Source organism: Anomaloglossus baeobatrachus, chromosome 3 (assembly GCF_048569485.1).
Source record: "Anomaloglossus baeobatrachus isolate aAnoBae1 chromosome 3, aAnoBae1.hap1, whole genome shotgun sequence".
In the NCBI taxonomy this organism is placed as follows: Eukaryota; Metazoa; Chordata; class Amphibia; order Anura; family Aromobatidae; genus Anomaloglossus; species Anomaloglossus baeobatrachus.
Window position 1 is genome coordinate 429,773,851 of NC_134355.1, and position 26,376 is coordinate 429,800,226.

Genomic DNA, 26,376 nt, shown 5'->3' on the forward strand with positions numbered 1-26,376 from the left:
AACGCAAGAGTGCCAAGGCAAGGGCTGCTTACACTGCTTGTACAGCATGTGGGGCTAATCTACCAGCAGGCTCCAAAGACTCTCATTGTGTGCAATGTTCAGTCCCAGTGGCACTTCGTCAGCCAGAGCCTATGGTGGTGGTAGCCCAGGCAGAGTCGCCTGCGACCCCTGCCCCGGTGACGGGGTCAGAATTTGCAGTTTTTGCTGATAAAATGTCTGTGACTATGGCAAAAATCCTGGAAACCTTGCAGTCCAGGCCAGTTGCTCAGACCATGGACACCGCTGTGTCTATGTTCCCCGGCCCCCCTCAGCTGGAATTAATCCGTAATTCAAGGGGGTCCCAGGCATCACAGGCTGAGGGCTCTGACTCCGCTGACAATCCCAGTCCGCCTAAGCGAGCTCGCTGGGAGAGACCCTCCACGTCATCACGCGGATCAGGGTCTCAGCGAGAAGGGTCTCTATATGATGACTCAGAGGTGGGTGATCAGGAGTCTTGTCCTGACGCCGCACTCAATTTGGATACGCCAGATGGTGACGCCATGGTAAATGACCTTATAGCGGCCATCAATAGGCTGTTGGATATTTCTCCCCCAGCCCCTTCTGCAGAGGAGGCAGCTGCACAGTAGGAGAAATTCCATTCCTGTATCCCAAGCGTAAATTGAGTACTTTTCTGGACCACTCTGACTTCAGAGAATCCATCCAGAAACACAATACTTATCCGGACAAGCGTTTTTCTAAACGCCTTAAGGATACACGTTATCCTTTTCCCCCTGACGTGGTCAAACGCTGGACCCAGTGTCCAAAAGTGGACCCTCCAATATCCAGGCTGGCAGCTAGATCCATAGTTGCAGTGGAGGATGGGGCTTCACTTAAAGATGCCAATGACAGACAGATGGACCTTTGGTTGAAATCTGTCTATGAAGCTATCGGCGCGTCGTTTGCTCCAGCATTCGCCGCCGTGTGGGCGCTCCAAGCTATTTCAGCTGGTCTGGCACAGGTGGACTCTCTCATACGTCCAGCAGTGCCGCAAGTGGCGTCCCTAACTACACAAATGTCTGCGTTTGCGACCTACGCTATCAATGCGGTACTGGACTCTACGAGCCGTACCTCAATGGCATCCGCCAACTCTGTAGTTTTGCGCAGAGCCTTGTGGTTAAAAGAATGGAAAGCAGATTCTGCTTCTAAAAAATGTTTAACCAGCTTGCCATTATCTGGAGACAGACTGTTTGGTGAGCAATTGGCGGAAATCATTAAACAGTCCAAAGGTAAGGACTCCTCCTTACCCCAGCCCAGATCTAGCAAACCTCCACAGAGGAAGTGGCAGTCAAAGTTTAGGTCCTTTCGAGGCTCGGGCAAGCCCCAATTCTCCTCGTCCAAAGGGACTCAGAAAGAGCAAAGAAGCTCTGATTCCTGGCGGGCTCACTCACGCCCCAAGAAAGCAACCGGAGGTACCGCTTCCAAGGCGGCTGCCTCATGACTTTCGGCCGCCTCCCTCCGCATCCTCGGTCGGTGGCAGGCTCTCCCGCTTTTGCGACATTTGGCTGCCACAGGTCAAAGACCGGTGGGTAACAGACATTTTGTCTCACGGGTACAGGATAGAGTTCAGTTCTCGTCCTCCGCCTCGGTTCTTCAGAACTTCCCCACATCCCGACCGAGCAGATGCCCTTCTGCAGGCGGTGAATTCTCTAAGAGCAGAAGGAGTGGTGGTCCCTGTTCCTCTTCAGGAACGAGGTCAAGGTTTTCACTCCAATCTCTTTGTGGTGCCAAAAAAGGACGGCTCATTCCGTCCTGTTCTGGACCTAAAACTGCTCAACAAGCATGTGAACGCCAGGCGGTTCCGGATGGAATCCCTCCGCTCAGTCATTGCCTCAATGTCTCAAGGAGATTTCCTAGCATCAATAGACATCAAAGATGCTTATCTCCACGTGCCGATTGCTACAGAGCACCAACGCTTTCTACGCTTCGTGATGGGAGACGACCATCTTCAGTTCGTAGCTCTGCCATTTGGTCTGGCGACAGCCCCACGGGTGTTCACCAAGATCATGGCGGCAGTGGTAGCAGTCTTGCACTCTCAGGGACACTCTGTGATCCCTTACTTGGACGATCTACTGGTCAAGGCACCCTCTCAAGAGGCATGCCAACTCAGCTTGACTGTTGCACTGGAGACTCTCCAGACGTTCGGGTGGATCATCAACTTCTCAAAGTCAAATCTGTCACCGACCCAATCACTAACGTATCTTGGCATGGAGTTTCATACTCTCTCAGCGATAGTGAAGCTTCCGCTGGACAAGCAGCGGTCTCTACAGACTGGGGTGCAGGCTCTCCTTCAAAGTCAGTCGCACTCCTTAAGACGCCTCATGCACTTCCTCGGGAAGATGGTGGCGGCAATAGAGGCGGTTCCGTTTGCGCAGTTTCATCTGCGCCCACTTCAATGGGACATTCTCCGCCAATGGGACGGGAAGTCAACATCCCTGGACAGGAAAGTCTCCCTTTCCCAGACGGCCAAGGACTCTCTGCAGTGGTGGCTTCTTCCCACCTCATTATCACAGGGAAGATCCTTCCTACCACCGTCTTGGGCGGTGGTCACGACAGACGCGAGTCTGTCAGGGTGGGGAGCAGTTTTTCTCCACCACAGGGCTCAGGGTACGTGGACTCAGCAGGAGTCCACCCTTCAGATCAATGTTCTGGAAATCAGAGCAGTGTATCTTGCCCTACTAGCCTTCCAGCAGTGGCTGGAAGGAAGGCAGATCCGAATTCAGTCGGACAACTCCACAGCAGTGGCATACATCAACCACCAAGGGGGGGGACACGCAGTCGGCAAGCCTTCCAGGAAGTCCGGCGGATTCTGATGTGGGTGGAAGCCACGGCCTCCACCATATCCGCAGTTCACATCCCCGGCGTAGAAAACTGGGAAGCAGACTTCCTCAGTCGCCAGGGCATGGACGCAGGGGAATGGTCCCTTCACCCAGACGTGCTTCAGGAAATCTGTCGCCGATGGGGAAGGCCGGACGTCGACCTAATGGCGTCCCGGCACAACAACAAGGTCCCAGCCTTCATGGCACGGTCTCGCGATCAAAGAGCGCTGGCGGCAGACGCCCTAGTGCAAGATTGCTCGCAGTTCCGGCTCCCTTATGTGTTTCCACCTCTGGCACTCTTGCCCAGAGTGCTACGCAAGATCAGATCCGATTGCAGCCGCGTCATACTCGTCGCCCCAGACTGGCCGAGGAGGGCGTGGTATCCGGATCTGTGGCAGCTCACGGTCGGCCAACCGTGGGCACTACCAGACCGACCAGACTTACTGTCCCAAGGGCCGTTTTTCCATCGGAATTCTGCGGCCCTGAACCTGACTGTGTGGCCATTGAGTCCTGGATCCTAGCGTCTTCAGGATTATCCCAAGGGGTCGGTGCCACCATGAGACAGGCTAGGAAGCCCACGTCCGCTAAGATCTACCACAGAACGTGGAGGATATTCTTATCCTGGGGCTCTGCTCAGGGAGTGTCTCCCTGGCCATTTGCATGGCCTACCTTTCTTTCTTTCCTGCAATCTGGGTTAGAAAAGGGTTTGTCGCTCGGCTCCCTTAAAGGTCAGGTCTCGGCGCTATCCGTCTTTTTTTCAGAGGCGTTTGGCACGCCTTCCTAAGGTGCGCACGTTCCTACAGGGGGTTTGCCATATCGTACCCCCGTACAAGCGGCCGTTAGATCCATGGGATCTGAACAGGGTACTAGTTGCCCTCCAGAAGCCGCCCTTCGAGCCTCTGAGAGAGAGTTTTCACTTTCTAGACTATCACAGAAAGTGGTTTTTCTGGTAGCGATCACATCTCTTCGGAGAGTGTCTGAGCTGGCACATCCAAGGCTCCCTTCCTGGTCTTCCACCAGGAGAAGGTAGTGCTGCGCCCCATTCAGGAGTTTCTCCCGAAGGTGGTATCCTCTTTTCATCTGAATCAGGATATCTCTTGCCTTCGTTTTGTCCTCATGCAGTTCATCAGTATGAGAAGGATTTACATTTGTTAGATCTGGTGAGAGCACTCAGAATCTACATTTCCCGCACGGCGCCCTTGCGCCGTTCGGATGCACTCTTTGTCCTTGTCGCTGGTAAGCGCAAAGGGTCGCAGGCTTCTAAGGCCACCCTGGCTCGATGGATCAAAGAACCAATTCTTGAAGCCTACCGTTCTGCTGGGCTTCCGGTTCCATCAGGGCTGAAGGCCCATTCTACCAGAGCCGTGGGTGCGTCCTGGGCATTGCGACACCAGGCTACGGCTCAACAGGTGTGCCAGGCAGCTGCCTGGTCGAGCCTGCACACTTTCACCAAACATTATCAGGTGCATACCTATGCTTCGGCGGACGCCAGCCTAGGTAGAAGAGTCCTGCAGGCGGCAGTTGCCTCCCTATAGGGGAGGGCTGTCTTGCAGCTCTAACATGAGGTATTCTTTACCCACCCAGGGACAGCTTTTGGACGTCCCAATCGTCTGGGTCTCCCAATGGAGCGCCGAAGAAGAAGGGAATTTTGTTACTTACCGTAAATTCCTTTTCTTCTAGCTCCTATTGGGAGACCCAGCACCCGCCCTGTTGTCCTTCGGGATTTTTGGGTGTTTTTCGGGTACACATGTTGTTCATGTTGAACGGTTTGCAGTTCTCCGACGTTACTTCGGAGTGAATTTGTTTAAACCAGTTATTGGCTTTCCTCCTTCTTGCTTTTGCACTAAAACTGGTGAGCCAGTGATCCCACTGGGGGTGTATAGCCAGAAGGGGAGGGGCCTTACACTTTTTAGTGTAATTGCTTTGTGTGGCCTCCGGAGGCAGTGCTATACACCCAATCGTCTGGGTCTCCCAATAGGAGCTAGAAGAAAAGGAATTTACGGTAAGTAACAAAATTCCCTTCTTTTGAAAGGGAAGTTGCTAACGAAGTCGCTGTAAAGTCCCCTTTACACACTGAGACTTTGCTGCACAGCGGGAAACAAAGAACCAAGGAATGGTCCTGAACGATTTGTAGCGATCAGCAACTTCACAGCAGGGGCTAGGTCGCTGATGTGTTTCACACACTGCAATGTCGCTGGGGAGGTCGCTATAACGTCACAAAACCGGTGACGTTACAGCGATGTCGTTTGCGATGTTGCAGTGTGTAAAGGGGCCTTAAAGCTCTGAAAGTTCTGCTGTAACACAATCGGCCTCCAGTGGTTTGTTCTGGAGTCTGCACTGTTATCACTATGTCGCCCAGATCTGCCAGGACATCTGAATTGGCCTATCCGTTTTCCACTTTCTATTTACCGTATTTTTCGCTTTATAAGATGCACTTTTCCTCCCAAAAATTTGAGAGGAGAATGGGGGGTGCGTCTTATAAAGCGAATATAGCAGTACCTGGGGGTCCTGTCTGTGCGGTGATCGGGCGGCCGGGTGCCTGTGGCTGCGTGCAAGCGGCCGGGTACCTGTGCTTGCGTGCGGTGGCAGCCGGGTACCCGTGGCTGTGTGCGGGCGGCAGTCGGGTGCTGTGTGCGGGCGGCGGTCGGCGTCTGTGTGTGGGCAGCCGCCGGGTGCTGTGTGTGGGCGGCGGCTGTGTGCGGTCGGCGGCCGGGTGCTGTGTGCGGGCGGCGGCTGTGTGCAGGCGGCGGTCGGCGGCCGGGTGATGTGTGCAGGCGGCGGCTGTGTGCAGGCGGCGGCTGTGTGCAGGCGGCGGTCGACGGCTGTGTGCGGGCAGCGGCCAGGTGTTGTGTGCGGGTAGCGGCCGGGTGTTGTGTGCCCCGCGGCTCCTACCACCATGAATCCCCCGGCTCCTGCCACCCCGGACGCCGCTGCCACTGACCCGCCGTGCCTGCCAGCAAATCCGCTGCCTCCTGTGACCCCGCTTCACCACCACTGCTGCCCCCCTCCGGTAAGAGAACACCGGATTATAAGATGGACCCCATTTTTCTTTTTTTACCTTTTTTTATGTCTAAGTTTGGGGTGCGTCTTATAATCCGGTGCGTCTTTTAAAGCGAAAAATACGGTACTTTATATTTTTTCTTCTGATTCCTATAAATTTAGGCTGTGGCTTTTTTTTTTTTTTTTTTTTTTTTTTTGCTGCATATGATTACTGTAAAAATGTACAACACTTTCCTATTCTTGCTGATGGGTGAAGGATTGAGTGAAATCGGCAGTTGGGTAGGTGTCTATTAGAAGAGAAGGGTTTTGGAGCTGGAGTGTACACCACCATTATTAAATGTGTGCAGATGTTTACTTGCTGTTAGCTACATCATATCTAATATGTCTTATTGTCCATTTTTCTGTTTTTATCTTCAGAGTCCTGAACCAAAAGACCAGATTTCCAAAATGATAAAGATCTTAAGTGGGGAGATGGCCATAGAGCTGCACTTACAGTTTTTGATCCGTAATAACAATACAGATTTAATGATCCTAAAGAACACTAAGGTTTGTTATATTTCCTCTAATGCTTTTCTGCTTCACTGTTTGGCTAAATGAAGATAACCCTGACTAAAGCCTTGACCATAACTACTTCTGCCTTCGCAGTGTAACACCGGTCTGTTCATAAACTACAGCTCACCCTTGCACCATTGGAAATAGTCCTTGACGAGGTTCCCTTGCATTGCTCTGCTCAGTCTGTGTAAGGCTATATGCCCACGGGAGATAATACCTGCGGATTTATCTGTGGAAAATCCGCGGATTTTCTGGATTTTCCAGATGAATCCGCAGGTTTCAGCAAGTACAGACACTCCCAATGTTATCCTATGGGACATGGGGAGTGCTTGTGTCTATGCTGCGGTACGTGCGGCTGCAGAATATGCTGCGGATGTCCCGCAGCCACACGTAATTGCATGTCAATTATTTCTGAGGAAATACCTGCGGAAATCCCGGCCCTCCACTATGGAGAGAGAGGCCGGGACTTCCGTAGTTAAGCCGCACGAATGCCCGCAGGTTTACCGCAGATATTTCACTGTACTAACGCAGCTATAAGTAGCTGCGGATTCCGGGGAGCAGCTGCGGGAAACCTGCGGACGTACCTGCGGATATATCCGCAGGTACAAACTCCCGTGGGCACATAGCCTAAGCCTCATTTAGGGCTGAAATAAATTATATAGGGGATTTTATACAAAAATCCACAAAGAACCAGCGCTAAATGGGTTTTTTTATATATTTTTATTAAGAAAATTTTGCTATCCTTGTTCCAAGGCAGAGTATTTAGTAGTACACAATACACTAAATATTAAATCCAAGAACCACATATACCAGAAAAAACATAAATTGAATAAAACTAAAAATGGAAATAAAATTAAAAATAAAAATGAAAATGAAAAATACAGATAAATCAAAAACCACACAAAAGGTTTTGGTATAAACCCGTTTTCTCAGAGGTGATCCAATATTCACAATAATTTGTTTCTAACTCAGCTATCGTAATGCCCCGGCCGGTGGCATATACTTGATTTGGTAAAATATTAAGACTAATAGCATAAAGGTGTACCACACCACCTCTGACTAATTTGCAAGCCTATTTTGCACACATCAAGCTTTGCAACGTTACAATTACCCCTAGATGGGGAATTAGCCTCAACAATCTGTTGTAGAAAACAAAATACCCCTAATCCACAATGTGAAATCAGTGGGATTTGCCAGCAGATTTTGGTCTGCAGTAAATAGACCGGATTCCTCCGTTAGATAAACTGAAGTCGTTGTAAATGCAGGATTAACCTGTTAGATTTCCCAAGCACCTACTTGGAGGCAAGTGGCCGTGAACAATACAGGTTGTGGAGGAGATGTCAGGTTACCAACATCCCACTTAGTTAGAGTCTCTAGACCACTTTACGGTGCCACAATCGGGCGGTCCCGTATTGTCCCAGTTAACCAGCAGCTAGACACAGCCGCTGGAAGCACCGATTGTTTGCTGCAAATAGAGTGTAAGATCAGCGGTTTTACTCAACCTCTCCAGCGGGCAGTCCGATCTGTGTCCAGTGTAAGCTGACTGTATCCACGCACCGGAGGAATTTACTTGGCAAACTGTCACCACACAGGTAAAGCAGACAGTGCAAGATTCCAATCCAATCCACTTCCAATGCGAACAATGAGTAGCCGTAGAGGGCACCACTGGAGGATGGTTGCAGACAAAAATATCAGCGGTAACTTCTCAACCTTTTCAGCAGACAGTCCGGACCGTGTCCTTTAGAGGCTGACTGATACCGCACGGAGGAGAGGTTATTTGACAGAGTATCACCACACAGGTGAAGTAGGCAAAGCAGAGTCTTAATCCGACGCGCGTTTCGGGGGCGTGCACCGGCCCCCTTCCTCAAGGTTCCTTGAGGAAGGGGGCCGGTGCACGCCCCCGAAACGCGCGTCGGATTAAGACTCTGCTTTGCCTACTTCACCTGTGTGGTGATACTCTGTCAAATAACCTCTCCTCCGTGCGGTATCAGTCAGCCTCTAAAGGACACGGTCCGGACTGTCTGCTGAAAAGGTTGAGAAGTTACCGCTGATATTTTTGTCTGCAACCATCCTCCAGTGGTGCCCTCTACGGCTACTCATTGTTCGCATTGGAAGTGGATTGGATTGGAATCTTGCACTATATGCTTTACCTGTGTGGTGACAGTTTGCCAAGTAAATTCCTCCGGTGCGTGGATACAGTCAGCTTACACTGGACACAGATCGGACTGCCCGCTGGAGAGGTTGAGTAAAACCGCTGATCTTACACTCTATTTGCAGCAAACAATCGGTGCTTCCAGCGGCTGTGTCTAGCTGCTGGTTAACTGGGACAATACGGGACCGCCTGATTGTGGCACCGTAAAGTGGTCTAGAGACTCTAACTAAGTGGGATGTTGGTAACCTGACATCTCCTCCACAACCTGTATTGTTCACGGTCACTTGCCTCCAAGTAGGTGCTTGGGAAATCTAACAGGTTAATCCTGCATTTACAACGACTTCAGTTTATCTAACGGAGGAATCCGGTCTATTTACTGCAGACCAAAATCTGCTGGCAAATCCCACTGATTTCACATTGTGGATTAGGGGTATTTTGTTTTCTACAACAGATTGTTGAGGCTAATTCCCCATCTAGGGGTAATTGTAACGTTGCAAAGCTTGATGTGTGCAAAATAGGCTTGCAAATTAGTCAGAGGTGGTGTGGTACACCTTTATGCTATTAGTCTTAATATTTTACCAAATCAAGTATATGCCACCGGCCGGGGCATTACGATAGCTGAGTTAGAAACAAATTATTGTGAATATTGGATCACCTCTGAGAAAACGGGTTTATACCAAAACCTTTTGTGTGGTTTTTGATTTATCTGTATTTTTCATTTTCATTTTTATTTTTAATTTTATTTCCATTTTTAGTTTTATTCAATTTATGTTTTTTCTGGTATATGTGGTTCTTGGATTTAATATTTAGTGTATTGTGTACTACTAAATACTCTGCCTTGGAACAAGGATAGCAACATTTTCTTAATAAAAATATATAAAAAAACCCATTTAGCGCTGGTTCTTTGTGGATTTTTGTATAAAATCCCCTATATAATTTATTAAAACCTGGCAAAGTAAAGGGGTCTCTTTGCCATTAGAACCAAGCTGCAAGAATATAGCAGGTTTTCTTTTTCGCTCCTAATTGGGAGACCCAGACAATTGGGTGTATAGCTACTGCCTCCGGAGGCCGCACAAAGTACTACACTTAAAAGTGTAAGGCCCCTCCCCTTCTGGCTATACACCCCCCCGTGGGAGCACGGGTCCCTCAGTTTTTGCTTTGTGCGAAGGAGGTCAGACACGCACGCATAGCTCCACTATTTAGTCAGCAGCAGCTGCTGACTATGTCGGATGGAAGAAAAGAGGGCCCATACAGGGCCCCCAGCATGCTCCCTTCTCACCCCACTTTCTGTCGGTGGTGCTTGTTAAGGTTGAGGTACCCATTGCGGGTACGGAGGCTGGAGCCCACATGCTGATTCCTTCCCCATCCCCATTAGGGCTCTGGGCGAAGTGGGATTTTACCGGTCTCCAGGCACTGAGACCGTGCTCCATCCGCAGCCCCTGGAGAAGCCGCTGGATATGGAGCTGAGTATCGTCAGGGACATGGCCCTGCTCCGTCAAGGTACTCTGTGTCCCCGTGCATACGCGCGCACACCGCAGCATTGCTGGGTGTGTTAGTGCGCCGGGGACAACAGCGCTGCTGCGCTTGTGCCATTTCCTCACTTCAGCTTAGCTGAGTGGGTAGACTCAGGGAGAACGGTCGCGCCGGCCGCTGGGACTGCGACGCGGCTGGGACTTGTGGTGCGCCGGGGACTTCCGCGCTGACCGTGCATATATCACGGCCGCGCTTATTACTACAGTCCCCGGCTTTTGCGGCCTAGTTCGTTCGTTCCCGCCTCCGCACCTGCCAGTCAGGAGGAGGGCGGGACGCTGTACAGAGCATCAGCGCTGAGGGCTGGAGTCTTTTTTACATACTCCAGCCCTCACACCAGGCACAGTAGGACGCAGTTTCCCGCACTTTGTTTGTGGCACGCCCACGGTCCGCCCCTCTTCACAGAACGCCGGCAGCCATTCCTGCCTGCACGCTGAGCTGCAGAGGGGAGACGGGGAGACCCGGACACGGGATTCTACGGCCTCATACCCGCTGTTCAGCGGGCGGTAAGCAGCCCTCAAGGGCTCACCCCCACTTGTGCCGTTTGTATACTGAGTATTTTGTGTTTGCAAATACTTTGTACTGTACGGTCGCTGGTGATTCTCGGCTATATACCCTCCTAGATTACAAGGAGGCAACAGCATGTCGTCCGCAAAACGCAAGGGTGCCAAGGCACAGACATTATATGCTGCCTGTACCGCATGTGGGGCTGCTCTACCGGCAGGTTCCACTGACCCCCATTGTGTGCAGTGCTCGGCCCCTGTGCAACTTGCACAGCCGGGGCCTCTGCTGGACGTGACCCAGAGTGTACCACCTGTGAATGCTGTCCAGGTGACAGGAACGGAGTTTGCAGCTTTTGCTGACAGATTGTCTATGACCATGTCAAAGATTCTTGAAACATTGCAGTCTAGACCAGTAACTCAGGCCATGGACACTGTGGCATCATTGCTCCCTGGTCCCCCTCAGCTGGAACACTTCCAAGCTCCGGGGGTGTCACATGCACCCCAGGGTGACGATTCTGACTCAGACGACAGTCCCAGACAACCTAAGCGGGCTCGTTATGAGGGGCCCTCAACTTCGTCTCACTGGTCAGGATCCCAGCGGGACGAATCTATGGGTGATGAGGCGGATGTAACTGATCAAGATTCTGATCCTGGGACCGCTCTCAATCTGGATACACCGGATGGTGACGCCATAGTGAATGATCTTATAGCGTCCATCAATAGGATGTTAGATATTTCCCCGCCAGCTCCTCCTGCGGAGGAGGCAGCTTCACAGCAGGAGAAATTCCATTTCAGATATCCCAAGCGTAAATTAAGCACTTTTCTGGACCACTCTGACTTTAGAGATGCAATCCAGAAACACCACGCTTATCCTGAGAAGCGGTTTTCTAAACGGCTTAAAGATACACGCTATCCTTTTCCCCCTGACGTGGTCAAGGGTTGGACCCAGTGTCCCAAGGTGGACCCTCCAATCTCCAGGCTTGCAGCTAGATCTTTAGTTGCAGTAGAAGATGGAGCGGCACTTAAAGATGCCACTGACAGGCAGATGGAGCTCTGGCTGAAATCCATCTATGAAGCTATTGGAGCGTCGTTGGCGCCAGCTTTTGCAGCCGTATGGGCACTCCAAGCCATTTCAGCTGGGCTTATACAAGTCGACTCGGTCACACGTACATCTGCCCCGCAGGTGGCACCATTGACCTCTCAAATGTCTGCATTCGCGTCTTACGCGATTAATGCTGTCCTGGACTCTACGAGCCGTACGGCGGTGGCGTCAGCCAACTCCGTGGTTTTGCGCAGAGCCCTGTGGTTGAGAGAATGGAAGGCAGATTCTGCTTCCAAGAAGTGCTTAACCAGTTTGCCTTTTTCTCGTGACCGATTGTTTGGGGAGCGTTTGGATGAAATCATTAAACACTCCAAGGGTAAGGACTCATCCTTACCTCAACACAGACAAAACAAGCCCCAACAAAGGAGGGGTCAGTCTGGTTTTCGGTCCTTTCGAGGCTCAGGCAGGTCCCAATTCTCCTCGTCCAAAAGGACTCAAAAGGATCAGAGAGGCTCAGATTCTTGGCGGACTCAGTCACGCCCAAAAAAGACAGCAGGAAGAACCGTTACCAAGACGGCTTCCTCATGACTTTCAGCCTCCTCTCTCCGCATCCTCGGTCGGTGGCAGGCTCTCCCGCTTTGGCGACATTTGGCTGTCACAGGTCAAAGACCGTTGGGTGAGGGACATTCTGTCTCACGGGTACAGGATAGAGTTCAGCTCTCGTCCTCCAACTCGTTTCTTCAGAACTTCCCCACCGCCCGACCGAGCCGATGCTCTGCTGCAGGCGGTGGCCGCTCTAAAGGCGGAAGGAGTGGTGACTTCCGTTCCTCTTCAGGAACAAGGTCACGGTTTTTACTCCAATCTGTTTGTGGTGCCAAAGAAGGACGGGTCCTTTCGGCCCGTCCTGGATCTAAAGTTGCTCAACAAACACGTAAAAACCAGGAGGTTCCGGATGGAATCTCTACGCTCCGTCATAGCCTCAATGTCTCAAGGAGATTTCTTAGCATCAATAGACATCAAAGATGCTTATCTTCACGTGCCGATTGCGCCAGAGCATCAGCGTTTTCTACGCTTCGTTGTAGAAAGCGAACACCTGCAGTTCGTAGCGTTACCTTTCGGGCTGGCAACAGCCCCTTGGGTCTTCACCAAGGTCATGGCAGCAGTAGTAGCTGTCCTGCACTCGCAGGGTCACTCCGTGATCCCGTATTTGGACGATCTACTTATAAAGGCACCCTCTCAAGAGGCATGCCAACACAGTCTGGACGTGGCACTGAAGACTCTCCAGAGTTTCGGGTGGATTATCAACTTTTCAAAGTCAAATCTAACCCCGACCCAATCACTAACATATCTTGGCATGGAGTTTCATACTCTCTCAGCGATAGTGAAGCTTCCACTGGACAAGCAGTGCTCTCTGTAGACAGGGGTGCAATCTCTCCTGCAGAACCAGTCCCACTCCTTGAGGCGCCTCATGCATTTCCTAGGGAAGATGGTGGCAGCAATGGAAGCAGTCCCTTTCGCGCAGTTTCATCTGCGCCCTCTACAATGGGACATTCTCCGCCAATGGGACGGGAAGTCGACGTCCCTTGACAGGGATGTCTCCCTCTCTCAGGCAGCCAAGGACTCTCTCCGATGGTGGCTTCTTCCCACCTCATTGTCAAAAGGAAAGTCGTTCCTACCCCCATCCTGGGCGGTGGTCACGACAGATGCGAGCCTATCAGGGTGGGGAGCAGTGTTTCTTCACCACAGGGCTCAGGGTACGTGGACTCAGAGAGAGTCCACCCTTCAGATCAATGTTCTGGAAATCAGAGCAGTCTATCTGGCTCTGCGAGCCTTCCAACAGTGGCTGGAGGGCAAGCAGATCCAGATTCAGTCGGACAATTCCACAGCGGTGGCGTACATCAACCACCAAGGGGGAACACGCAGTCGGCAAGCCTTTCAAGAAGTCCGGCGGATTCTGACGTGGGTGGAAAACACAGCATCCACCATATCCGCAGTTCACATCCCAGGCGTGGAAAACTGGGAAGCAGACTTTCTCAGTCGCCAGGGCATGGACGCAGGGGAATGGTCCCTTCACCCGGACGTGTTTCAGGAGATCTGTCGCCGCTGGGGGATGCCGGACGTCGACCTGATGGCGTCACGGCACAACAACAAGGTCCCGGTTTTCATGGCACGGTCTCACGATCACCGAGCTCTGGCGGCAGACGCCTTAGTTCAGGATTGGTCGCAGTTCCGACTACCTTATGTGTTCCCACCTCTGGCATTGTTGCCCAGAGTGCTCCGCAAAATCAGGTCCGACTGCCGTTGCGCCATTCTCGTCGCTCCAGACTGGCCAAGGAGGTCGTGGTACCCGGATCTGTGGCATCTCACGGTAGGACAACCGTGGGCGCTACCAGGCCGTCCAGACTTGCTGTCTCAAGGGCCGTTTTTCCATCTGAATTCTGCGGCCCTGAACCTGACTGTGTGGCCATTGAGTCCTGGATCCTAGGGACCTCAGGTTTATCTCATGATGTTGTTGCCACCATGAGACAGGCTAGGAAACCATCCTCCGCCAAGATATACCACAGAACGTGGAAGATATTCTTATCTTGGTGCTCTGCTCAGGGAGTTTCTCCCTGGCCATTTGCATTGCCTATTTTTCTTTCCTTCCTGCAGTCTGGGTTGGAAAAAGGTTTGTCGCTTAGCTCCCTTAAAGGACAAGTCTCTGCGCTATCCGTATTCTTTCAGAAGCGCCTGGCGCGACTTCCTAAGGTACGCACGTTCCTGCAAGGGGTTTGTCATATCGTTCCCCCTTACAAGCGGCCATTGGAACCCTGGGATCTGAACAAGGTTCTAATTGCTCTCCAGAAGCCACCTTTCGAGCCTATGAAGGAGATTTCCTTTTCTCGGCTTTCACAGAAAGTGGCTTTTCTGGTGGCGGTCACGTCTCTTCGGAGAGTGTCAGAGCTGGCGGCGTTATCTTGCAAATCTCCCTTCCTGGTGTTTCACCAAGACAAGGTAGTACTGCGTCCAATTCCAGAGTTTCTTCCCAAGGTGGTATCTTCCTTTCATCTCAATCAGGATATCACTTTACCATCTTTGTGTCCGCATCCAGTTCACCAATTTGAAAAGGGTTTGCATCTGTTGGACCTGGTGAGAGCACTCAGGATCTACATTTCCCGCACGGCGCCTCTGCGCCGTTCGGATGCACTCTTTATCCTGGTCGCTGGTCAGCATAAAGGGTCGCAAGCTTCCAAATCCACCCTTGCGCGGTGGATCAAGGAACCAATTCTTCACGCCTACCGTTCTGCTGGGCTTCCGACTCCTTCTGGACTGAAGGCCCATTCTACCAGAGCCGTGGGTGCGTCCTGGGCATTACGGCATCAGGCTACGGCTCAGCAGGTGTGCCAGGCGGCTACCTGGTCGAGTCTGCACACTTTTACCAAGCATTATCAGGTGCATACCTACGCTTCGGCGGATGCCAGCCTAGGTAGACAAGTCCTGCAGGCGGCGGTGGCCCACCTGTAAGAAAGGGCTGCCTGACAGCCCGATCACGAGGTATTCTTTTACCCACCCAGGGACTGCTTTTGGACGTCCCAATTGTCTGGGTCTCCCAATTAGGAGCGAAAAAGAAGGGAATTTTGTTTACTTACCGTAAATTCCTTTTCTTCTAGCTCCAATTGGGAGACCCAGCACCCGCCCTGTTTTTTCTTAGGGTATTTGTTTTTCGGGTGCACATGTTGTTCATGTTGATAAGTTACGTTCTCCGATATTGTTTATCGGATTGAATTTGTTTTTGAAACAGTTATTGGCTTTCCTCCTTCTTGCTTTTGCACTAAAACTGAGGGACCCGTGCTCCCACGGGGGGGTGTATAGCCAGAAGGGGAGGGGCCTTACACTTTTAAGTGTAGTACTTTGTGCGGCCTCCGGAGGCAGTAGCTATACACCCAATTGTCTGGGTCTCCCAATTGGAGCTAGAAGAAAAGGAATTTACGGTAAGTAAACAAAATTCCCTTCTTTTCGGGGTTAAGCGCTGCCAATTGCCTGCAGGCATTTTAGAATTCATTTAGGGCTGATGCACAGCCATCTGAATGAGGCTTTACAGTAGCCTCTGTAAAGCTCATCAGTCGAGATGACTTTGTCACTGGCTTCAGGGCTGAACATATTCAACTTCAATGTATAGAGCGCAGTAATCAGTGACCAAGTCATCTTGCCTGCAGGGCTATGCAGAGGTAGCAGTGAGGTCTATCCAGATGTCTGTGCAGTAGTGACTGAGTAGTGCCAAGGCAGTGTCCAGGGTACAGCAGTGAAGATTTGATGGCTGCCCACCAGTGATTACCGTGATCTGAGCCCTCGGCCACAATGGCATGATGGCTCCAGTCAGATCATAGTAATTACATGATGTGTCAAAACTGTAGTTCAGTGCAGAGCACATGGCTACAGAGAAATGATGCCGGACTCCACCTACAGCTGTGATCTGAACATAACAAGGGGGTGTACAGAGTTCACAACTGATACAGCATGGGAGATGGGGTCTGACACCCACCACACGCTTCTGTGGTCTGTGATTGCTGCATGGCAGTCGCCCCAGTTATGGTATAAAAAATATTTCACCATTTAACTTTTAACAGAATGAAAAAATTAACAAATTCAAAACATTAATATAATAGTTTGTGACACATTCTCTTTTAACTCCTTCACGACCATGGACAGATATATCTGTCATGGAGCGTGTCCTGTTAACCCCGCCCCCTGCAGCGGGCAGGCGGCGGCGGTCGGCACACATATCAGCTATTATCAACAGCTGACATGTGTGCCTGCATGTTCCTTCCACTCGCAACATTTAACCCCTTAAATCTCGCTGTCAAAGTCTGGCAGCGAGATCTATATGCGCGCGCCCATGATTTTTACTTACCGCCGCCCCCACCGGAAGTCACATGTGTGATCACGTGATTTTCGGTGGTTGCCATCGTAGCACAGGGTCATGTGATGACACCTGCAGCTATGAAGTTTCACTTTCGTTTTCTCTCGGCCGAGAGCAGAGAGAAACAGGAAGTGACTGAATCTGCTGTTTACAGCTGTATAGCTGTGATCAGCAGATAGATAAGAGCGATTGGATTGCTGATCCCTATAGCCCCCTAGGGGGACTAGTAAAATAAAAAAAAATAATAAAAAAAATTTTTAAAAAATAAAAAAAAAACAAAACCTAAAAGTTCAAATCACCCCCATTGAAAATGAAAGGGTTAAAAATAAATAAATATACACATATTTTGGTATTGCCGCGTTCAGAAATGCCCGATATATCAAACTATAAAATCAATTAATCTGGTAAACGGCGCAATGGCAAAAAAAATTCCAAACGCCAAAATTACGTTTTGGTCGCCGCAAGTTTTACGCAAAATGCAATAACAGTCGATCAAAACGTAGCATCTGCGCAAAAATGGTACCATTAGAAACGTCAGCTTGAGACGCAAAAAATAAGCCGTCACTGAGCCATAGATCCCAAAAACTGAGAACACTACGAGTTTCGGAAAATGGCGCAAAACGTGCGCCACTTTTATTGGACAAGCTTGTGAATTTTTTTTAACCCCTTAGATACAAGTAAACCTATACATGTTTTTGGTGTCTACAAACTCGCACCGACCTCAGGCATCATACCCACACCTCAGTTTTACCATATAGTGAACACCGTGAATAAAACATCCCAAAAACTATTGTGCCATCACACTTTTTTTTGCAGTTTTTCCACACTTGGAATTTTTTTGCTGTTTTCCAGTACACCATATGGTAAAACATATATGGTTTCATTTAAAAGTACAACTTGTCCCGCAAAATAATAATAATAATCTTTATTTCTATAGCGCCAACATATTCCGCAGCGCTTTACAATTCAGAAGGATCATATACAAACAAGTAACAGTTATCGAAAATACAATATTTAAAGGGAAAAAAAGACAACCCTGCTCATGAGAGCTTACAATCTACAGTGGGGGGGGGGCACAAGGTACAAGTGCTTATTTACAATGACAATCCAGCCATCTCAAGAAAATGGGGGATAGATAATGGCTTCGTGGATCAGTTGGCCAGGACCTTGAGATGCATTTGGGTGCCATGGAGTTTGACGTGGGGTACTTATCTGAGAAGTTGTGGAGGGATTAGGTGAAATTAGTTTGGCTAGGGATTGTGATAGGCCGCCCTAAAAAGATGCGTTTTTAGGGTGCGTCTGAAGCTGAGTAAGTTGGGATTCGTCCTAACTTCTTGGGGTAGAGCATTCCAGAGGTTTGGTGCAGCTTGGAAGAAGTCTTGGATTCGGGAGTGGGAGGTTCGAATTAGTGTAGATGTTAGTCGAAAGTCATTTGCAGAGCGTAGAGAATGGATGGGGTGATAGACAGAGAGGAGGGTGGAGATGTAAGGGGTGCTGCACTGTGGAGAGCTTTGTGGGTAAGAACAAGCAGTTGGAATTGGATCCTGTGATATATGGGCAGCCAGTGCAATGACTGGCACAGGGCAGAGGCATCCGAGTAGTGGTTAGCCAGATAGGTGACCCTGGCTGCTGCATTAAGGATGGACTGTAGAGGAGAGAGTCTAGTTAGGGGGAGACCAATTTAATAGAGAGTTACAGTAGTCAAGGCAAGAGTGGATCAGGGCCACGGTGAGGGTTTTTGTCGTTTCCATTGTGAGAAAGGAGTAGATTCTAGAGATGTTCTTGAGGTGCAAGCGGCAAGAGCGGGCAAGAGATTGTATGTGGGAGGTGAAGGAGAGATCAGTGTCAAGTATAACACCCAGACAGCGGGCTTGCTGCCTAGGGCTTATCGTTGTGCCACACACAGAGAGGGAGATGTCAGGTTGAGGAAGGTTGGAAGATGGAGGGAAAAGAAGTTCAGTTTTGGAAAGGTTAAGTTTCAGATAGAGAGCAGACATGACATTGCAAATTGCAGTCAGGCAGTCACTTGTGTTCTGTAGTACAGCGGGGGTGAGTTCAGGGGATGAGGTGTATAGCTGTGTGTCATCAGCATAAAGATAATACTGAAAGCCAAATCTGCTGATGGCCATTCCAATTGGGGCAGTGTAGAGGGAGAAAAGAAGAGGGCCGAGGACTAAACATTGAGGGACCCCAACAGTTAGAGGAAGAGGAGATGTGGAGCCAGCAAATGATACACTGAATGAACGGCCAGAAAGAAAGGAAGAGAATCAGGAAAGAACAGTGTCCTTTAGGCCGATAGAATGGAGCATAGTGAGAAAGAGATGGTTGTCAACAGTGTCGAAGGCGGCAGAGAGGTCAAGAAGAATAAGCAGAGAGTGTTCACCGTTACGTTTTGCTGTCAGTAGGTCATTGGTCACTTTGACAAGAGCAGTTTCTGTTGAGTGTAAAGGGCGGAAGCCAGACTGTAAGGCTATGTGTGCACTTAGCGGATTTTGCCGTGGATTTTTTGCGATTTTGCTGCATGTTTCGCTGCAGAAAATGTTCATAACATCTCTGCAGTGAATCACCAGCAAAACCTATGGGCAAAAAAAATCCTGTGCGCACTAGGCGGAATTTGACAGCTGCATGTTTTGCTGCGGGATTCCCGCAGCAAAAACAATTGCATGTCAATTCTTTCTTTATCGTTCCTATGGGAGACCCAGACATTGGGTGTATAGCTTCTGCCTCCGGAGGACACACAAAGTACTACACTAAAAAGTGTAGCTCCTCCCTCTGAGCCTATACACCCCCTGGAGAAACCAGATCTAGCCAGTTCATTGCTTTGTGTTCAGGAGGCATACATCCACACATGCATTCTCATCTGATTTTTCATTTTTGGAAAGAGTTTGAAGAAAAGCGGGTCCAAGTCTGGACCCCCGGCATGTCCCTTCTCACCCCACTGTGTCGGCGGTGCTGTTAAGGTTGATTACAAGGCTGGAGCCTTACATGCCGCGCTCCTTCACCATCCCTCGGGCTCTGGCTTGAAGTGGGAGCCAGCACGGTTCTCCATGCTTGGCAGGAGACCGGTCTCCATCCGCAGCCCTTCAGGATCCTGCTGGACCGGAGCACTCACCCCCAGGGACATGGCCCTGCGTCTCAGCAAGCTAAGTACCTGAGACGTTTATATCTGGGGGTCCCTGTATTTTATTATGGTGGGAGAGTGTGCTGAGTGTGTTTTTCTAACATTTCCGGCCGGTTCTCTGGTTTTCCCCTGAGAACCGCGCCGATGGTGCCTGCGCGCCGGCCGCACAGCTCAAATTTAGGCCCCGGCTTCGCCGGAGGCCTACTTTCGTTTTCACTGCCCTCGCATGTCATTCATGCAGAGGGACAGTGCGGCTCCACCCAGCGGCCGATTTGCACAGGGGAGAGACACTCCTCACTGAGTACATGTCTCCTCCCCTGTAAACCTCTTTGGCCCTCCAGTTCCCGCTCTCAGAGTTGGCCCCGCCCCCTCTCCTCGCTCCGGCGCCATTTTATCAGCGTTTTCTCTGCGATCATCACTGGCTGCAGCATCCCTGCTGAGGTGCTTGGGGGTCCGGGCTTTGGGATCTGGAGGGCACACAACACCGCTCCAGCGGTCTGGTAAGCCACAACCTTTGGTTTTGGGCCTCTGTATATACTCTCTGGGGGTCACTCTAGCAGAGCCCCCACTCCAGCAGCATGTCTCACACGAGGAGCAAGGCAAAGCTATACTCAGTATGCACAGCATGTAAGCTCGTGCTGCCGGAACCGAGCACCTATCCACATTGTGATGCCTGCTCTAACCTGGCGGTGCCTCAGCCTGGAGTCTCACCCCCAGTGGTCTCTCAGGCTGCTCTGGCTCCTGTGAAGAGAAACCAAGGAAAAAATTGTGAAAAAATACCCTGCTGTAACTAAATAAAAGCATAGTGCATATAAACATAGGGTACTTAGTAAACACTGTTTTCTTTATCGTTCCTTATGGGAGACCCAAACCATGGGGTGTATGCTACTGCCCCCGGAGGACACACAAAGTTACTACACTCAAAAACGTGTAGCTCCTCCCTCCTAGCATATACACCCCCTGCTAGCCAGATCTAGCCAGTTTTTTGCTTTGTGTCAGGAGGATCACACACACACATGCATTCTCTTTTGATTTTTCATTTTTTCTAAAGATTTGGAAGAAAAGCGGGTCCACTGGACTCCCGGCATGTCCCTTCTCACCCCCCTGGCGGCGGTGCTGTTAAGGTTGACTTCAGGGCAGGAGCCCTTCATGCCGCGCTCCTTCACCATCCCTTAGTGGCTCTGGCTTGAAGTTGGAGCCAACACGGTTCTCACTGCCTTGCAGGAGACCGGCCTCCATCCGCAGCCCTTGTGCAGGACCCTGCTGGAAGGAGCACTGGACCCCCACCCCACCAGGGACTGGGCCCTGCGTCTCAAAGCTAAGTATAGAGACGTTATTCAGAGGGTCCTTCTGCAATGTGGGGCACTTTTTATTGTGGGGGACAGTGATGCTTGATAATGCTGCTTTTACTGTGTTTCCGGCCGGTTCCACGGTTTTTTACTGGGAACCGCGCCGATGATGCCTGATTCTCGGCCGCATGTATAACTCTAGGCCCCGGCTTCAGCCGCGGCCTAGTTTCGTTTTCGTTCCCCTGCATGTCAGTCATGCAGGGGGACACTGCAGAGCCGCCCGCCGGCCGCTCTGCACAGGGGAGGACGCTCCTTTTTGAGGAGATGATTCCCTCCCCTGTACATCTCCTTCGCCCTCCGATTCCCGCTCCTGGGTTAACCCCCGCCCCCCCTCACTCTGGCGCCATTTTCTCAGCGTCTCAGTACTCTGGTCGGCGCTGGCTGCTCTGCAGTGCAGAGGGAGTGAATCTCTGGCTGGGGGTCCAGGCCTGGAATCCGGAGGGCACTCATATAGTGGCCTGATAAGTCACAACCTCTGGCTGTGCACTTTTATTCACTCTCAGGGCATTCTGAAGGAGTTAATTCTTTATCATAGAATCTCCTCCTCAGCAGCATGTCTCACTCTAGCAGCAAAGCCCCAAGGCTGTACACTACATGCTCTGCATGTAACCTCATATTGCCTGAACCGACACACTGTAACGGTTCTTATGTGGTGGATAGTGGCAAGATGCCTCAGCCGGGATTCTCCCCAGGCTGAACCTCTGTCTTGGGTATTCTAGCCATTCTAGACAGAGCCCCCCACCTCTGCAGCATGTCACAGAGCGAGACTGCAGGCTGTTTTTTATTATCCACTGCAGGTAGTCTCGTACGGCCTTACCGAGCTCATAACATGGGAGCTCATTCATGGTCCCTCCAGTCCGGTTTCGTTGGCTGACCCCCGTAGGAATCCTATTCCAGGGGTCGGCTGTCCCGGCATCTGCTGAGCATGCAGCCCCCTTCTCAGGGCGTTTTTCTGCTTCGCTCAGCAAAGCTCACAAGGGACTCTCCTTCTGGACTCAGACCCCGTCCTCCTGACAGGGAGACGCAGGGTCCCCTGTCCTCCCCGTCCCGCAGCTCCGATTACGAGCTGACTCGCTGGACGAGGAGGATGTCTCTACCACGGGCTCGGACGCTACTTGATGTACATTGATCCGTCCGTAGGTGGCGCAGATGCGAATGATTGGATTTCGTCCATTATTCTTGTACTGGACCTCCATCCGCCTGATCAGGGAAGTGTTCCCCGCTGGCAGAAATGCATCAGTATGCCTTTAACATGACGAGGAGTGTGTTCTTTAACCACTCCAGTTTTCAGCCCGCCGCGTCCAAGCCACAGCCTATCCTGCAGACCCCACAGCGGAGTTCTGCTGCCTGTCTCCCCCTCCCATCTGAGGTGGTCTAGGAGTGTACTCATTCGCCAAGGGTAGCCACTCCGGTGTCTAGACTTCAGCCCGGATAGTTGTATCAGTGGCTGACGGCACCTCTATATGGATCCCACGGTACATTAATTTTGTACTGGACCTCAATCCGCCGGTGTTACCTTATCTAGGTGAACACAACGTGTGTTCCTTAACCTCTCCAGTTTTCAGGCCCCTGTGACCAAGCCCAGGGTCCGCTCTGACAGTCGCTTCCCATGAAGCGTGATTCTGAGGACTGGATTTCCCCTGTCCACCAATGGTGGTCAAGTAGTGGGCTCATTCACCTTAGGTGGCTCAGCCCGGGCCGTTATGTCAGTGGCTGATGGCTCCTCACTTACGGTTCTGCGGTCCGCCCGGTTGTCCTTTGGGCCAAGGGGGACGGCAGGAGCTTCGTTCTCCTCAGCTTACGGCAGTGCGTTTTTTTTGTACCTTCTCTGCTTCTCTGGAGGAGATGCATTCTCTCACAGGGACTCTATGCCAAAACGGTTGCCTGAACTTCCAGACTCAGTTCTCTCATCCTATACCAGATCTGCCATGCTGGACGCCGCACGGCGGTGATCTGGGCTACCTTCCTCGCTATCCGCAAGCTCCTGTGGCTTCGGATTTGGAAGGCAGATGCCTCTATGGAGGTTCCCTGCTGGGCTCCCCCTTGGTGGGACCAGTTTCCTCGGAACCAACTGAGTGAAATTGAGGAAGCTCTTGGCGGGGAGTATTCTTCCTTGCCACAAACCTAAATCAGGGAACCTGTCCAGGACAGGAATCAGTTGAGGTTTCGGTGGTTTCCGTTCCTCCATCTGGTCGTCCTCTAGCTCAGCCTAGGTTCATAGAACCAAATAGCTCGAAGCTGCGTCTTCAGAAGGCCGCAGGAGATGCTGTCACTGAGTCAGCTTCCTCCGAGCTATTTAGCCACGCCAACAACCTCCTTGGTCGGTGGCAGGCTCTCTCCACGTGGCGACGTAGGGTTCTAACACGTCTCCGTTCAGTGGGGGCGAGATTATATCTCCCTTGGCTACAGGATGGACTTCTGTCCACCCGCCAAACAGATTTTCTCTGTCATCTCCTCCCTGCTCCAAGGCCGCCGCCTTCTCACAGGCCGTGGCATTTCTGGCAGGCCAATGGAGTAATGTACCGGTTCCCGTCTGGGAACGGTTCTGAGATTTTTGCTTAAATCTATTCCTAGTCCCCGAAGAGGGCGGTGCCTTCCGACCTGGATCTTTAGCTTTTCAAGCATAGCCAGGTGTGGCGTTTTCACATTGAGTCTTGGTTTTGTTCCGTGTGTTTTTTTTCACCGGATCAATCAAGACCCCAAGGAGATTCTCTAGCGACCATCGGCATCAGAGATGCCTATCGGCAGGAGTCAATCGCAGTTTCACACCAGCGTTGACTACGTTTTGACAATCGGAGTGGTCCAATCGTGGCTCTTCCCTTGGGGTTAGCAAGGCCCCTCGAGTATTCTCATTGGGGCAGCTGTGATCAGGGTCCTGCCCCCCAAGGGGTTGGCAGTGATTTTTAGCCCTGGACGGCCTTCTTGTCGGGGTTTCATCCAGTGCTGACTCTTAGCAGAGTGCTCCGCTCACTCTCGCCACTCTGACCTATCGGGTGGCTTGTCTTCTGTCCAAGTCCACTCTGACTTCGAACCAGAGGTTCTCAGGGCGTCAATGGAAGCGGTTCCTTGCCCAGTTTTTCCTGCGTCCTCTGAGACTGGATGTTTTCCGCTGTACAAGCGAACTCACTCCTCCCACGGGGTGGTGGCTTCGCCACTGACCAGGGGCTCGTTTCAGTGGTGGCTTCGGCCACTCTGTCTCAGGGGCGCGCCTTTTCTGGCCCGTTCCGGGTGATCCTCACCAGGATAGCCTATCCGCCTTGGGAGCGGTATATCTCCACGTGGAGCGCAGGGCGCTTGGACTCTGTCCGAATCAGCCCTCTGGATCAATGTGCTGGAATTCAGGGCTGTATTTCTTGCTCTCTAAGCCTTCACCATCTGTGGGCGGCTAGGCGCATTCGAGTCCAGTCGGACAACGTGACAGCGTTTTCCTACACCAGCTTCCAGGGCGGGACTCTCAGCCGCCTGGCAATCATGGCGGCTCAACATCCTTCAGTGGACAAGGGACTCCTAGTCCACCGTATCCGCAGTCCACATCCTAGATGTGAAAACTACGAGGCAGGCTATTTCAGCTGTCCTACCGTGGTCCACAATCCTCAGGTTTTGCGGTAGACACACTGGTTCATGTTTGATCCCAGCTTTGTCTCTTTACGAATTTCACCCTCTACCTCTTGTCCAGAGTCCTGCGCAAGATCGGTAAAGGGGGCCGTCGGGTCATTCTTCCAGACTGACCTAAGCAGGCTTCGTACTCTGACCTGCTCCTTCTGTCCGTTGGGTTGCCTTCGCATCTTCCGGACCGTTCAGACCTTTTCTCAAGAGGTCCGTTTTTTCCCCGTCAGAATTCTGGATTCTCAGATTGACGGCATAGCTCTTCAGTCCTGGATCTTAGCGACTTCTGATATCCTTCCTGAAGTCATCTCCACTTTGACTCGAGCTCCAAAGTGTCCTTTGACCTTTTTTTGGCCTTGCCGACCCTCCTGTCCCTTCCACAGTCCGGTCTACAGCTAGGACTATCCCTCATTAAGGGACAGGTCTCGGCTCTGTCAGTATGTGCCAGCGGCGTATCGTCCGGCTGGCTCCGGTGCGCTCCTTTAAGGGCGCATCTCACATCATTCCGCCTTCCGGCGGCCTATGGAGACCTCGGACCTTAATCCGGTCCTCACGGTTCCCGGAAACCCCCCTTTGCGCCGTCTTCGGGAGGTTTCTTTGTTGTGTCTTTCACAGAAGGTAGTCTTTCTAGTGGCTATAATTTCCCGCCAGAGAGTTCTGGCTGCGCTCCCTCGGAGTCACCCCCTTTTTTGCTCTTTTGCATCAAGACAAGGTGGTCTTCATCCGACTCTGGACTTTTTCCCTAAGGCGGTTACTGCTTCCACCTTATCCGGGGCAATTTTCCTGCCTTCCTTTTGTCCGGCTCCTGTTCATCGCTTGAGGAAGCGTTGCATATCCTAGATCTGGTGCGGGCGCTTCGGATCTACGTGTCTCGCACCGCCGTTATTAGGCGGTGCACCTCACTGGTGCTGACTGTTCGTCAGCGTAGCGGTCTCTCGGCATCTAAGCCGACCCTGATCGTTGGCTTAGGTCAGCCATTTCTGAGACTTACAAGTGTACTCAAGTGCCTTCCCCACCGGGGATCAGAGCACATTTGGTCAGACCTGTCGGCGCCTTTTTTTCTTGGGCTTCAGGCACCAGGTTACGGCTCAGTAGGTCTGTCAGTCTGCAGCTCGAATTTGTCTGCATACTTTTTCGAAGCACTACCCAAGGCATGCTCATGCTCTGGCAGACGTGGGCTCGGCAGACGCATTTTTCCAGCGTCTGTCGCCCATTTGTGAAGTTAGGTTTGCCTGCTTCTCAATTGTCTGTTTATTCCCACCCATAGACTGCTTTTGAACGTCCCATGGTTTGGGTCTCCCATAAGGAACGATAAAGAAAAAGAGAATTTTGTTTACTTACCGTAAATTCTTTTTCTTATAGTTCCGTCATGGGAGACCCAGCACCCTCCCTATTGCCTATTGGCAGGTTTCCTGTTCCGTGTGTCTTCACCGGCTGTTATTGTTGTAGACTGAGGTTCCGGTTCTTCCGGATTTTACTCTGTCACTTCTTGTGGGTGGATGTCCTCCTTCAGCTTTTGCACTAAACTGGCTAGATCTGGCTAGCAGGGGGTGTATATGCTAGGAGGGAGGAGCTACACGTTTTTGAGTGTAGTAACTTTGTGTGTCCTCCGGGGGCAGTAGCATACACCCCATGGTTTGGGTCTCCCATGACGGAACTATAAGAAAAAGAATTTACGGTAAGTAAACAAAATTCTCTTTTTTGATCAAAAAAAGCATAAAGCTATCCCACCAACGCCAAGGTGTACCCAGTTGGGATAGTATATG

At 51.2% G+C, this 26,376-nt stretch overlaps 1 protein-coding gene across 1 annotated transcript in view; it reads left to right on the forward strand.

The window, feature by feature from the left end:
- PSMD1 (proteasome 26S subunit, non-ATPase 1) overlaps positions 1–26,376 on the forward strand; it is a 201,458-nt gene that overhangs the window by 34,455 nt on the left and 140,627 nt on the right. Inside the window, exon 9 of the mRNA XM_075340393.1 lies at positions 6,273–6,401. Within this exon, the coding sequence (XP_075196508.1) occupies positions 6,273–6,401 (129 nt within the window). The remainder of the gene's footprint in view (positions 1–6,272; positions 6,402–26,376) is intronic.